Source organism: Salvelinus sp. IW2-2015, unplaced genomic scaffold (genome assembly GCF_002910315.2).
Source record: "Salvelinus sp. IW2-2015 unplaced genomic scaffold, ASM291031v2 Un_scaffold537, whole genome shotgun sequence".
NCBI classification, from domain to species: domain Eukaryota; kingdom Metazoa; phylum Chordata; class Actinopteri; order Salmoniformes; family Salmonidae; genus Salvelinus; species Salvelinus sp. IW2-2015.
Genome location: NW_019942569.1, coordinates 771,148 through 785,035, shown reverse-complemented (window position 1 = coordinate 785,035; position 13,888 = coordinate 771,148). Strand labels below are relative to the sequence as shown.

General features: G+C 45.8%; 2 protein-coding genes across 2 annotated transcripts in view; both read right to left on the bottom strand.

Moving 5' to 3' along the window:
- LOC112068488 (cingulin-like protein 1) overlaps window positions 1-7,875 on the bottom strand; it is a 40,671-nt gene extending 32,796 nt beyond the window's left edge. The window contains 4 exon segments of the mRNA XM_024135656.2: window positions 2,392-2,504; window positions 2,724-3,684; window positions 3,785-4,254; window positions 5,750-7,875. Of these exon segments, the coding sequence (XP_023991424.2) occupies window positions 2,392-2,504; window positions 2,724-3,684; window positions 3,785-4,143 (1,433 nt within the window). The 5' untranslated portion in view covers window positions 4,144-4,254; window positions 5,750-7,875.
- The window catches only part of LOC112068466 (transcription factor 12), a 25,905-nt gene continuing 19,890 nt past the window's right edge, over window positions 7,874-13,888 (bottom strand). The window contains exons 4-7 of the mRNA XM_070438168.1: window positions 9,789-10,096; window positions 9,007-9,242; window positions 8,306-8,470; window positions 7,874-7,990 (exon numbers count right to left, since the gene is read on the bottom strand). Coding sequence (XP_070294269.1) covers window positions 8,319-8,470; window positions 9,007-9,242; window positions 9,789-10,096 — 696 coding nt within the window. The 3' untranslated portion in view covers window positions 7,874-7,990; window positions 8,306-8,318. The remainder of the gene's footprint in view (window positions 7,991-8,305; window positions 8,471-9,006; window positions 9,243-9,788; window positions 10,097-13,888) is intronic.

Below are 13,888 nucleotides of genomic sequence, written 5' to 3'. Positions count from 1 at the left end.
CGAAGCCTCTCCTTACAATGTCTAACTTTTTCTGAAAAGTTTGTCTTGAGAATCGTATAATTATATCCTCGACCCAAATCGATATCTTCTCCTCCTTCCCGCCATGTGGGTTGAAAAAAACAGCTTAGTAGTACGCAAATTAATTCGTTTATCAAATTCAGTTTCCTAATCTGCATAACCTGCCCATAGGACCTGCTCTCAATATTTAATCCAATCAAAAGACTGCACACTACCGCCTGCTAGCTGGCTCCTGTGTAACACACTGAGCCACCAGCAGGCGTACAAAGCCATCTCTAAAGCTGATTGGTTACCACTAAATTCCTTCCATACTTAAGCTACAAGCGCCCCGCACTGTGATGCATTGAAAGGCCTTGAGGGCAGATTTTAGACCCCTGGCAACACATGATGGTGAATATGATTGGATAAAAGACTAACATAAAGACCAGCCCCTCCAAATCTCAACCTGGGCTGGAAGCATGCAACCAAGAGGAAAGCTATTGAAATGAAGAGTATAACTCTTACTCTGGGAATAATTTAATACATATTTGTGGAAATATATTATTTTTTTAAATTATATTCTGATGATTTAGGCCAGCAGAGAAGGCCTGCTGGCCCTGACGGCCACCACTGGTAGTTGGTTTCTGTTGACTATTATCATGACTGGGTATGTGTTCTGTATGCTAGTTAATGACTGTATGTTGTTCTGTATGCTAGTTATATGACTGGGGTATGTTGTCTGTATGCTAGTTATATGACTGTATTTTTCTGTATGCTAGTTATATGACTGGGTATTGCGGGTTCATTGAACTCCGGTGTCTGGTTGTTGGTATTCCCTCAGACTACTGAAAAAACCTCCATCACTGAGACGAAGTGAACCTGTTTGACAGAGTCAACCAACTGAAGTGAAGACTGCAGAGAACGTGGAGGAGGAGATCAGGTAAGGTTATGACATAGCTCAGATGGATGGCTTGCTGTCCTAGGGGATCCCCAGCCCAGACACGGTTTCAGAGGATGGCTGTCTGTCCTAGGGGATCCCCAGCCCAAACACGGTCAGATGGATCGCGATGCCCTAGGGCAGGGTGTCAAACTCAAATACCCAGTGGCCAAAATGTAAAACCTGAACAAAGTCGCGCGGCCAACATTGAACAAATGAACCTTTTATGGACCCAAACAAGTTTTTGCTTTAACATTGAATATGGAACAAGCAATCGCTTATTACCTACAATATAAATGGTCACATACACATGGTTAGCAGATGTTATTGGTCACATACACATGGTTAGCAGATGTTATTGCGAGTGTAGCGAAATGCTTGTGCTTCTAGTTCCCGACAGTGCAGCAATATCTAACAATTCCACAACAACTACCTAATACACACAAATCTAAGTAAAGGAATGGAATAAGAATATATAAATATATGGATGAGCAATGTCAGAGCGGCATAGGCAAAGATGCAATAGATAGTATAGAATACAGTATATACATACGAGATGAGTAATGCAAGATATGTAAACATTATTAAAGTGGCATTATTAAAGTGACTAGTGTTTCATTTATTAAAGGGATTTAGCTTTGTACTACAAACACAGAGCCTGACAGAGCCTCCATTTCCAGGCTTCCTCACGTTCGTTCAAGACGTTGAGAGAATAATAACGCCAGACTAAAACGTTTCAAACGTTGATATTAATATGTGCCATTTACACTGACGCTTTAATCCAAAGCGATTTACAGTCATGCGTGCATACGTTTTACATACGGGTGGTCCCCGGGGAATCGAAACCCACCATCCTGGCCTTGCAAGCTCCATTCTATACTAACTGAGCTACAGAGGATCGACATATTTCAGATGTTGGCAGTTTTATATAACTCACGACAGTGAGGAGGTGAAACTGATATTCCATTGTTGGCTATTTGGAAGGGTGTTCATCATCGTAGTCTGTATTCCTGAACTGGCGTGTGTGTGTGTTTGTGTGTGAGCACACACACACACACACACACACACACACACACACACACACACACACACACACACACACACACAGCTGAAACAGCAATCCTTTATCAGACTAACAACTGTATGTCACATTCTCTCCCTCAGATCATCAAAGGCAGGATATGAGAGGCAGGATATGAGGAATGTGTAATGGTCACTTGGGATCAGGAGTCATTATTAAGTTCCATTCAAAAAGTAAACTGAAATTCCAATTCTCCTCGTTGGAATGGAATGGGATCGGAATTGATCCCAACCCTCTTTGGTTGAAAACATTCTAGCCGGCATCTTTCCAAGGAAGTTATGTCACAACTCAAAAAAACCTACAGGTCATGTAAAGGTTAAATAGGTAAAAGAATCATGACAGTACTCAGTGGTTAATTTAGTCCAGTGTTACTCACCCATCATTGAGGTAAGTGAACAGTATCATTTTGGTGGTGTCTTCATTTGGTTGTGGTTCAATTGAGACCTCGTGCTGACCCCTCTGATCTTCCAAAAGATCTGGAGTGATGATCTGATTAAATGAACACACAACAGAATATCAAAGTGTATCAATCAATTAATCAATCGATCACAAAAGTTAAAAGAATGCTTTACAGTAACCCGACCGGAACCCTCAAAGAGCAAGCAAAAGCACAGTAGCAAAGGCACAGTTGCAAGGGAAAAACTCCCTAGAAGGAATCAAGTAAAAACTCTTTAAACCGAGTAAAACCTCTAAAGCTAATCTCTTTACCTGAATGTCTCTCTCCTCCTCGTCCTCCGTGTGGTTGAGAGACCTGGATCTGGTCATGGAGGTCTTCTCCACTCCGTACAGCACATTCACTGCTCTGGATGACCTCCCGCTAGGCTCCTTCTCCCCCCACTGTAGTTTATTAAACATCACAGTGGAGGGTCCGTTGGCCCCTCTCACCTTCGGTGACCCTGGGGCACTGGTGTATCCGCTTGGAGTCTCTCCCCTGGCCACTCKGACGACCGAGGCAGGGCTGGAGGGGTCCAATGGGTATGAGTGACACTGTTGTCTGCTGTCCACGCTACGTGACCTCCTCCGGTCCTCTGGGGCTATCCTCCCTCTCCTAGGCCCAGCTCGGCCCATCTGTTGGGGGCTGTCGAACTGGTTGATCAGGCTACCTATGGAGGAGATGGGCTCTGTGTCCACTGAGTTTGGGGATCTTCTGGGGATGTTGGTGACCTCGTTTGGGGGGCTTAGTAAGGTGGCCAAAGAAGAGTGGTGGAGCGCTGGGGCTGAGACAGGGGCAGGGCCTGGGCATTGGGTCTGGGTGGGGGCTGAGACAGGGGCAGGGCCTGGGCATTGGGTCTGGGTGGGGGCCGAGACAGGGGTGGGGGCCCTCTCTACACCCCCAGCAGGCAGAGGGATCCTGGCTGCTCCTGGTCTAGACCCTGCTGCCTGGATCAGGATGGCCTCTGTCCCACTCTGGAGATCCCTGGTGAGATGTCCCGGCCTAGGTATAGAGGCTGTCTGAGTGGGGGGAACAGAGAGTCTTCGGGTGGAGACTAGGAGGGGGCTGAGGCTGTTCCTGTCTGGGTTGTAGGGTTTCAGCAGCTCTGGCTGTCTCTGGAAGTTCAACACCGTGTTAGATGTCGGCACGGTCCTCTGTGACTGGCTGTATAATGTTGACTCCTGGAAGTCGAACAGAATGCAGCGGACGCCAGCGGAATCCTCTGTGACTCCATATCCTCAGTCAGAGCACCTCACGAGTATACTCCTCTGGTGGTTGGGAAGTCTGCGCTCCACATTGGGACTACCGAATGAAGATCGCTCCACATTGGGACTACCGAATGAAGATCGCCTCCACATTGGGACTACCGAATGAAGATCGCCCATCATTCACCATGAAGGTGTACTCTGTAGACTGACTGTGGGCGTTGACAAACACCTCCTGGTGGTCCCATTTCCTGCTGTAGCTCTCCAGGCCACCAGATGGCAGAGCTGCTCTACTATCCCCGTTCAATACAACGTAGGGAAGACCCTCAATCCCCTGGACTTGTACCCTAACCCCGAACATGCTGCTGCTGTCGCTGTGAGGTCGAGGGCTGCCTCTGGGACCAGGCCTAGGCTGCTGCATGTTGTAGCCCTGTTGTATTCTACTGAAGTCTGGAGAAGAGCCACTCACTCCGTGTCTGTGAGACTCCATTTATAGAGAGTCAACTTAGAGACAACGTTAAGACAACGTTGTGTGTTTGCTGGGTCCACACTAGTCCTGAAATGAACAGWGGACCTCCCTCAGAACTGAAGAGGTTCACAGCTATAAAAGACGTCAAATACAACACGTTAGAGGCTGATGCATTATTAGTTGACTGACCATTACCACGGCTCTTCTTAACCTGGAGGCTCCAATAACCACCCGTCTTTACAACAGTTTAACCCCAGGGAAAAATACATCACTTTCTATGGCATCAGCTGGATGAGGTGACTGTTTACAAAACAGAGACTAGTCATGTGGACCAACTAACAACAATGACATCCCAAGAGCATCTGATGTCACTCAGACAGCTGCACTAACCAGTTAGCCACAGAGAGAGAGAGAGAAAACACCAACATCAACACACAGCACATTGATATAGAAAACAGTTTATTCAGTGTGCTAACAGTGTAACTATTGTATACAGGACACTACTGCTGCATGACGACTACCACTGGCCGTGGTCGCGCCAACCAGACTATCGTCATCCACACACACACACACACACACACACACACACACACTCCGACCAGACTTTAGTCATCTACAGTTTATGATATGATTATGAGAGAAAATCAGTTACGGAACAAAACAAAAACACACGTTTGTTTTAGAACAATGTAGATTGTTATTGAAATAAACAACATGCAAAAGTACTGTATTCTAATATAGGTGACAGTTGTTACCCGTGTTACAGCCCACCGGGCACCGGGCAACAGACGKCAGTTCAACATCTAGTTTTGATTGACATTTGGTTGATTTGTCATCTATTGTGAATTCAACAACAAAAATGTCACCATGTCATTGGATTTAGGTTCAAAGTTAGGTGAAAAAAATACAAAAYGACTTTGTAAATCCACGAAGTTTTCCACATTGATTCAACATCACCACTTTGATTTGGGGAAATGAAATGACGTGGAAACAACGTTGATTCATCCAGTTTTTGCCCAATGGGAGTACACTTCTTTAATGAAAAAATATTTWAAAAATAAATTGAAATTGTTCACATTTAACCTTTATTTAACTAGGCAAGTCAGTTGAGAACAAAATATTTTTTACAATGATGGCCTACCCCGGCCAAACCCGGACGACGCTGGGCCAATTGTGCCAAGCCCTATGACACTCCCAATCACGGCCGGTTGTGATACAGCCTGGATTCGAACCAAGGTKTCTGTAGAGACGCCTCAAAAACTGAGATGCAGTGCCTTAGACCGCTTAGATCACACGGGAGACCCTTTTTAATTATTAACCAATATCAAAAATGTGTATCCTTCACAAGTACTTTATCAACCTCTGTTTGTACGATTGTAATTAAAGACAAAGGATATATGATATGCATGGATAATCCTCTACGCAGTTTTACCAGCGGATAATAAAACACCACTACCTTTACTAGCGGATCAAACGTGATGTTCTTGAACGATAAAACAGCCTACCCAAAGCAATGCCAAAACGAGAATCACTTTATAAATCACTGACTGTACAATTGGTTTGAGTAACAGTTGTTAGACAGTTTAGAAAAGTGTCCCAGTGCGCAAAATCTTTGTGATTGTCTTACCTAAATTCGCGCAGTTCTGTTAAAAGCAGTGCCCTGGCTGAAGTGCCAGTGTTGTGGGAGCTGTTGTATGGCGCTCGGGATTCCCCCTCCCTATTCCAGTCTCTATTCACAAGTACGTGTTCCCCCTAGCGGAATTGTTCAGCTATTCAACAAATTGCGCGGGTGTTCATCATCATCATCATCATCATCATTATGATCATTAACTCCCCGAATAATACATACCGGATGTCCTTTCTGAGAAAAAAAAATGTAGGGAAAAATAAGAAATACTTTTATGGTTTACCTTTCCTGTAGATTACATAGATGACACTCAACAACATAACTGTACATACCAGAAAGGTATGGGTTTTACAAAGACATCCCCCATTATGGAATCCTCCAATATACACTAAGTTGTGGCTTGTTTAGCGTATCATTATTTACAATGTCTGGTAAAATATATGACCAAAAAATATTTCTGAAAAAAAATAATTTTTGGTTTAAAATTAAAAATCTGTAATTCAGATATTTTGTTATTAGTAATTGTAGAAAAGATAAACTACAGCAAGTTAGTAAAAAGTAATCAATATTTTCTATAAAAATKGAACAATTAAGTATTAATCCATCTGTAGCCTAACCAAAAAGTGCACTTAGCTCCAAAAAATCTGACTCTGCCTAAACACAAGCATGTACATACAACTAAAAGGCTCTGCATGGTCAAGCCGACATCTGCAGTGGCCATACATCACTTCGTGGAGCAGAGTAGAGCTGTTGTGAAGGAAGTTGTTAAGGAAGTGAGTTTGTGTTTATGCAGGACCTCCAGCCCTCACCTTCCGTCAAAACATTTGGGAGGAGCACGGAGATCGATTTAGCCTCCTCGTGCCTCCGGAGCCTCCGCCATTGCGTCACACCCTCCATACGGAGCCTCCAGCTCATATTGCTGGAGCAARCATAAATTGGTTTCAAGCCTTGTTTCAGCCTTAAAGCCAATTTAAGCTTGATCTGGCATGCGGCCCAGAGTCTCAATATGGAGAGTGTGACTCAATTGCAGTGCMTCTGGAGGCTCGAGGAGGGCAAAWYGAGCTCCRTATGRCGATGCYGYGCGCCTCCCAGATTTTGTAACGATGCGAAGGGATCCGTATAGCTCCATATAGCTCCGGATTGACATGATTGGTTGACGGTAAGTGGGGCGGTACATCCTGTATAAACACAAATTAACTTCCTTGCCAACTTCCTTGACAACAAAAATGTAGAACTTTGACGACAGGCTATCARAACAAGTTCACAAATAAAAAACATCTTTATGATACCTCGTCTAGGGATTTCTAAGACACAAAAATGAGTTTGAACTCCTGGAAAGAGATCGGGGAGGTAATGGGGATAGAAGGGTAAAGAGGTCAATGGAAGGAAGACTGCGGGGGATAGAAGGACGCTGGATTGGCACACACACATAGCTAGCATACAGACATCAGAGGTGGTAGTCAAAGCATTTTTTCCTCAACATAGTGTGAAATACACAAATAAACAATAGCCTTATTAAATGTAGACTAGTTTTGCTGGGGGGGCAATGGGGATATTCGGGATGGAGATGCAGCCTTTTAACTTCATGCTATTTTGGCTGAGTTCCTATGTCAAGCACCGGGAAACGGACTCCAACATCTCAGTAGAGATAAGATCTTGTCTTTTCATTTAGCCAGTTGCTCTGTAAATTAGCTGGATGCCTATAGAGATTAGCCCTGAATCACTGTGAGTTGTGCTGTTCAGAACAATTTATTGGATGCGTATGAAAGCACCACGAAGTGCAACAAGTATGAAAGCTCAATGCTTTCCCTAAATGCTGTACAGCCACTGCAGATGTTGGGCTGACCATGCAGAGCCTTATAAGAGGTCAATACTGACAGAGGAGAATAAAAAATGATGAAATAAACATTGTTTTACACAGGACAGGACAGTGTTGTTGTTTTTTTGTGTTTTCTTTCACTGTACATTTTTCTTTCACTGTACTAACGAATATAAAACATTTTGTACAAAACATTTGCTGGTTACAAGTAAGTTTAGGCACAAGTGAAAGTCGATCAGGAGGAAATTGTCACTACTGTTGTTATTAATTAGCTGCTGCAACACTTTATCCGCCCCCCCCCCCCCTCCTCCTCCTCCCCCACGAGAATCCTTCTGTTTCTTCGCTACTGGGTCCCAGAGATAACACTGAATGTCATTGGATGGTCTTTCACCATCTTGAGATGATCCTTCTACACACTTCATCTGTAGAAAGAAAGAAAAAATGTGTTGATAACGTTTCTCACAATATAGATGATATCAACTTGGATCAACACACGCTTTCATAGAAGAAGAAGAAGGCGGCTGCGTTTAGACAGGCAGCCCAAATCTGATCTCTTTCCACCAATCACATCAGATCTTTTCACAGCATATCATTTTAAGACCTGATCTGATTGGTCAAAAGACCAATCAAAGTGACATTTAAAAAAAAAAAAATAATAATAATTTTTTTTAGAATTGGGCTTCCTGTCTAAACACAGCCAAAAAGAAGAAGAAGAATGGGAGATCTTTGTACTGTACCTGTTTTAGATGTTTAGACATGATGTCCCATGGGGTTGGTAGCGTCTAGTCCAGGATGTAGTGATGCCTGGTGTTGCTGCAGGCCCTGGGCATCTGTTAACCCAGCTGACATCTTCTCCTGCTCCCTCCTCCTCAGACAGGCTGTCTTAGGGTTCAGGTTACGCTCTAGAGGTAGCAGATCACACGGACATCAACATTAGGACTGTCCCATAGACCAGACAATGAACCAGGACATCAACGTTAGTACTGTCCCATGGACTTGACAGGGAACCAGGACACCAATGTTAGTACTGTCCCATGGACCTGACAGGGAACCAGGACATCAACGTTAGTACTGTCTCATAGACCAGACAGGGAACCAGGAGATCAACATTAGTACTGTCCCATGGACCAGACAGGGAACCAGGACATATCCTCTTCTACGCAGCCCCTCCCATCGATTCATGTTCCACTGTAGTGAAGTACGTACTCATTCAACTTCTATTTATACAGATTATTTAGATAATAACTATATCTCAATGTATCTTTCCGTCTTTTCTACATCTCCTTCTCAATCTCTTATTGGAGGAGAAAATACAATGTTCCTCTTCTCAGACCTTCGAGGAAAGATTCGAGGAAAGATTCGAGGAAAGATGAATTCAAAAATAGACATAATCTCTTTTTGCAAAGAGAGACCTGTTCAAGATGGTAGCAGTACTGACCTCTGACTTGTTGTTCTAGACTAAGTATTACATCCACGGCCTGGTGAAGAACCAGCAGCTTGGTCTGGGGCTTCTCGCTCTTCAGGTGCAGCTGGGTCATGTGACCCAGCTCTTTGAACGCCTCGTTGATGTCACGGACACGAAGGCGCTCGCGGGCGTTATTGGCCATCCGTCGCTCTCGTTCCCGCTCAGCCTTTTGCTCCGGACTCAGGTTGTCCTCATCCTCATGGATGCTGCTGAAGGGGAGAAAAGAAAGTGGGGGTTAGTATTAGAATTGGCAGTTGCCATGTGGCGCCCTCTGGTGGGAATTATTTGAACACTTTTTATTTTTATTTTTGGGGGTTGAGTTGGAATTCTGATTATGCTTGCCCCCTACAAAATGCGTTGAATATTGAGTTCATTACCAGTTTTTACCACTCAAACAGATATATAGGGAGCTACCCAGCCAGCAGGCAAAGCTGGTTGAAATGACATCATAACAATAATTTCCCCTGCTGGGTAGAGGGAGAATAGCCTCGTTCTAGATCTGTTTCAACTCTGACAAGATAGCATAAAGCTGATCTGGGACCAGGCTAGAGGCAGAAAGATAGCATAAAGTTGATCTGGGACCAGGCTAGAGGCAGAAAGATAGCATAAAGCTGATCTGGGATCAGGCTAGAGGCAGAAAGATAGCATAAAGCTGATCTGGGACCAGGCTAGAGGCAGAGAGATAGCATAAAGCTGATCTGGGATCAGGCTAGAGGCAAAGAGAGATAGCGTAAAGCAATTTTTGCTGTCCTCACCTGGTCATGCTGTCTCCTTGTGTCTTGTGTGACACGCTCTCCTCGTCGGAGCGCTGGCTGTGGCTGTCAGAGCTGTGGCTGTGACCCTGGCTGTGATGGCTGTGGCTGTGACCCTGGCTGTGATGGCTGTGGCTGTGACCCTGGTTGTGATGGCTGTGATGTAGCTCATACTGCTCATCTTTCTCCAGACCCTCCGACTTCAGTTCCAAGCCACCTAGTCCTGCAGGGAGACCCGCTGGGAAGGAGTGGCCATGTTTATTCTGCAACACAGGGTGGTGGTTGTTGTTGTTCAGATTGACAGCCTCTACCTGTACACACACAAGAGAATAGGTGCAATAAATATACACATACACTACATGGCCAAAAGTATGTGGACATACCTTCAAATTAGTGGATTTGGCTATTTCAGCCACACCCGTTGCTGACAGGAGTATAAAATCGAGCACACAGCCACACAACCTCCATAGACAAACATTGTCAGCTCTAGATAAGAGCGTCTGCTGTATTACTAAAAGATAAAAATGTGAATCTCTCTCAGACAAGGTGACTTTCATCAATATATTCAGCTCTTATTTTTTCTTAATGGGTATTATGACTCATACTGTGGTACTCTATGTGTATGTAGTAAGTAGTACGAGCAGAATCCAAATGAGGAAACAAATGGGCGGTTATATTCAATAAAAACGTTTTATTAAAAGTTTTAATTTGAGCTCCCCACGGAAGGATAAGTAAGTAATTCGTAATACAGCAGACGCTCTTATCTATCATCTACTTAGTGGGAAAACGGTCAATACAAAAAAATACATTACACATAAGTTACCTTCATTTCCTTGATGCTACCCCCAATGACAAAAAGGTAACTAAGCCAACATCTGCGCCCTCTTCCGTGCATACATATCCCAACCAGAAGCCATGGATTGCCGGCACCGTCCGTACCATAGAGTTTCCGTTTTCAAGAAGCGGGACACTAATCCGGACACTTCTAAGAAATCCTGCTATGCCCTCAGACGAACCAGGCAAAGCGTCAGTACAGGACTAAGAGTGAATCCTACTACACCGGCTCTGACGGTCATCAGATGTGGCAGGGCCTGTAAACTATTACGGACTACAAAGGGAAACCCAGCCGTGAGCTACCCAGTCACGCAAGCCTACCAGGCGAGCTAAATGCCTTTTATGCTCGCTTCGAGGTAAGCAACACTGACACATGTATGAGAGCACCAGCTGTCCCAAACGACTGTGTGATCATGCTCTCCGTAGCCGATGTGAGCAAGACCTTTAAACAAGTCAACATTCACAAGGTCGCGGGGCCAGATGGATTACCAGGACGTGTACTCAGAGCATGCGCTGACCAACTGGCAAGTGTCTTCACTGACATTTTCAACCTCTCCCTGATCGAGTCTGTAATACCTACATGTTTCAAGCAGACCACCTTAGTCCCTGTGCCCAAGAAAGCGAAGGTAACCTGCCTAAATGATTACTGCTCCGTAGCACTCATGTCGGTAGCCTGAAAGGCTGTTCATGACTCACATCAACACCATCATCCCAGAAACCCTAGACCCACTCCAATTCGCATACCTCCCCAACAGATCCACAGATGATGCCATCTCAATTGCACTCCACACTGCCATTTCTCATCTGGACAAAAGGAACACTTATGTGAGAATGCTGTTCATTGACTACAGCTCAGCGTTCAACACATAGTGCCCACAAAGCTCATCACTAAGCTAAGGACCCTGGGACTAAACACCTCCCTCTGCAACTGGATCCTGGACTTCCTGAGGGGCCGCCCCCAGGTGTTAAGGATAGGCAACAACACATCTGCCATGCTGATCCTCAACACTGGGGCCCCTCAGGGGTGCGTGCTTAGTCCCCTCCTGTACTCCCTGTTCACCCACGACTGCGTGGCCAAGCACGACTTAAACACCATCATTAAGTTTGCTGACAACACAACAGTGGTAGGCCTGATCACCGACAACGATGAGACAACCTATAGGGAGGAGGTCAGAGACCTGGCAGTGTGGTGCCAGGACAACAAACTCTCCCTCAATGTGAGCAAAACAAAGGAGCTGATCGTGAACTACAGGAAAAGGAGGGATTAACAGCCCACAATTAACATTGACAGGGCTGTAGTGGAGCGGGTCGAGAGTTTCAAGTTCCTTGGTGTCCACATCAACAAACTATCATGGTCCAAACACACCAAGACAGTCGTGAAGCGAGCACGACAACACCTTTTCCCCCTCAGGAGACTGAAAAGATTTGGCATGGGTCCCCAGATCCTTAAAAAGTTCTACAGCTGCACCATCGAGAGCATCCTGATTGGTTGCATCACCGCCTGGTATGAAAATGCTCGACATTGGACCATAAGGCACTACAGAGGGTAGTGCGTATGGCCCAGGACATCACTGGGGCCAAGCTTCCTGACATCCAGTAAATATTTTCTTAACTCTATTTCGTGAAACTGCATTGTTGGTTAATTAAGGGCTTGTAAGTAGGCATTTCACGGTTGTATTAGGCACATGTGACAAATACAATTTGATTTGATTTATGGAAAATATGTCAAAATGACATGTGTCTGGTGTGATTTGTAGAGCAGTGATGGCAGGGTACACACACAGACACACACACACACAGATTGCTGTTTTCTGTTTTCTCAATGACATTCAATTCAGCATTGAGTTTTTTCCACCTGAGTCTGACCACAAGTCAAGTCACTATGACAACACACCAGAGGATTTTAATGGATCCGGTTTGAATTCTTCTAATGCCTGTTAACGGAATGTAAGCCAAAAGTAACTGAAAGTAATCAGATTACGTTACTGAGTTTGGGTAATCCAAAAGCTACGTTACTGATTACAATTTTGGACCGGTAACTAGTAACTGTAACGGATTACATTTAGAAAGTAGCCTACCCAACCCTGCAGTCCCTCCTCTCCCGCTTATTGCTGCTGCCTAACCCCTCCTCTACCGCCTTCCTCTCCTCCCTCTATTCTCTGCTTCTCCTCTACCCTATCCCCCTCTTCTCTACCCATCTTCCCTCTATCCTCCCTAGCCCTCCTGCTATCCCTCCTCTATCCTCCTCCTCCCCTCTCACCCCGTACCTCCTCTACTCCTTCTTCCTCTTCTCCGCCTCCTCTATCCGCTCCTCCATACCCTCCCTCTCCCCTCTAATCCCTCCCCCTCTATTCCTCCTTATCCCTCCTCTCCCCTCCTCTATCCTCTCCTCCCTATCCTCCTCTCTCCTCCTATCCCTCCTACCTCTCCTCTATCCTCTCTACCCATGCCTCTACCTTCCTCTACCCCTCCTCGTATCCATGCCTCTTATCCCTCTCTACCCCTCCTCTATCTTCCTCTATTCCTCCTCTACCCCTCCCACTCCTTCTACCCCTCCTCTATCTCCTCCCCCTCCCTCTCCCCTCCTCTATCCCTCCTCTACCCCTCCTCCTCTACCCCTCCTCTCCCCCTCTCTCTATCCCTCCTCTACCCCTCCTCCTCCTACCCCTCCTCTACCCTCCTCTTATCCCTCCTCTATCCCTCCTCTACCTCCTCTATCCCTGCCTCTATCTCCCCCTCCTCTATCTTTCTCTATCCGCCTCCTCTACCTCTCCTTTCCCCCTCCTCATCCCTCCTCTCGCCTCCTCCTCTAATCTCCTCCTCTCCCCCCCCTCTTCCTCCTCTACCCCTCCTCTTCCCGCCTCCTCTATCCCTCCTCTCCCCCTCCTCTATCCTCTCTCCCCCCTCTATCCTCCTCACCCCTCCTTTCCCCTCCTCTATTCCTCCTCTACCCTCCTTTCCCCCTCCTCATATCCCTCCTCTCCCCCTTCTCTACCTCTCCTCCTACCCCCTCCTATCCCTCCTCTTATCCCTCCTCTATCCCTCTACCCCTCCTCTAGTCCCTCCCCGTCCTCTGTCCCTCTCTACCCCTTCTCTACCCCTCTCGTGCCCCTCCTCTATCTCCCCCTCATTCTTCTTCTTCTTTTACTCCTCTGTCTGTGTTCAGATGTATTCTCCTGACTACACTAGCGTTCAGTGAATAACTTCTCCACACGCAGAGAGGTCTCATCTCCACACACAGGGTCGTGCAACAGGGTGTCGCGCCCAGT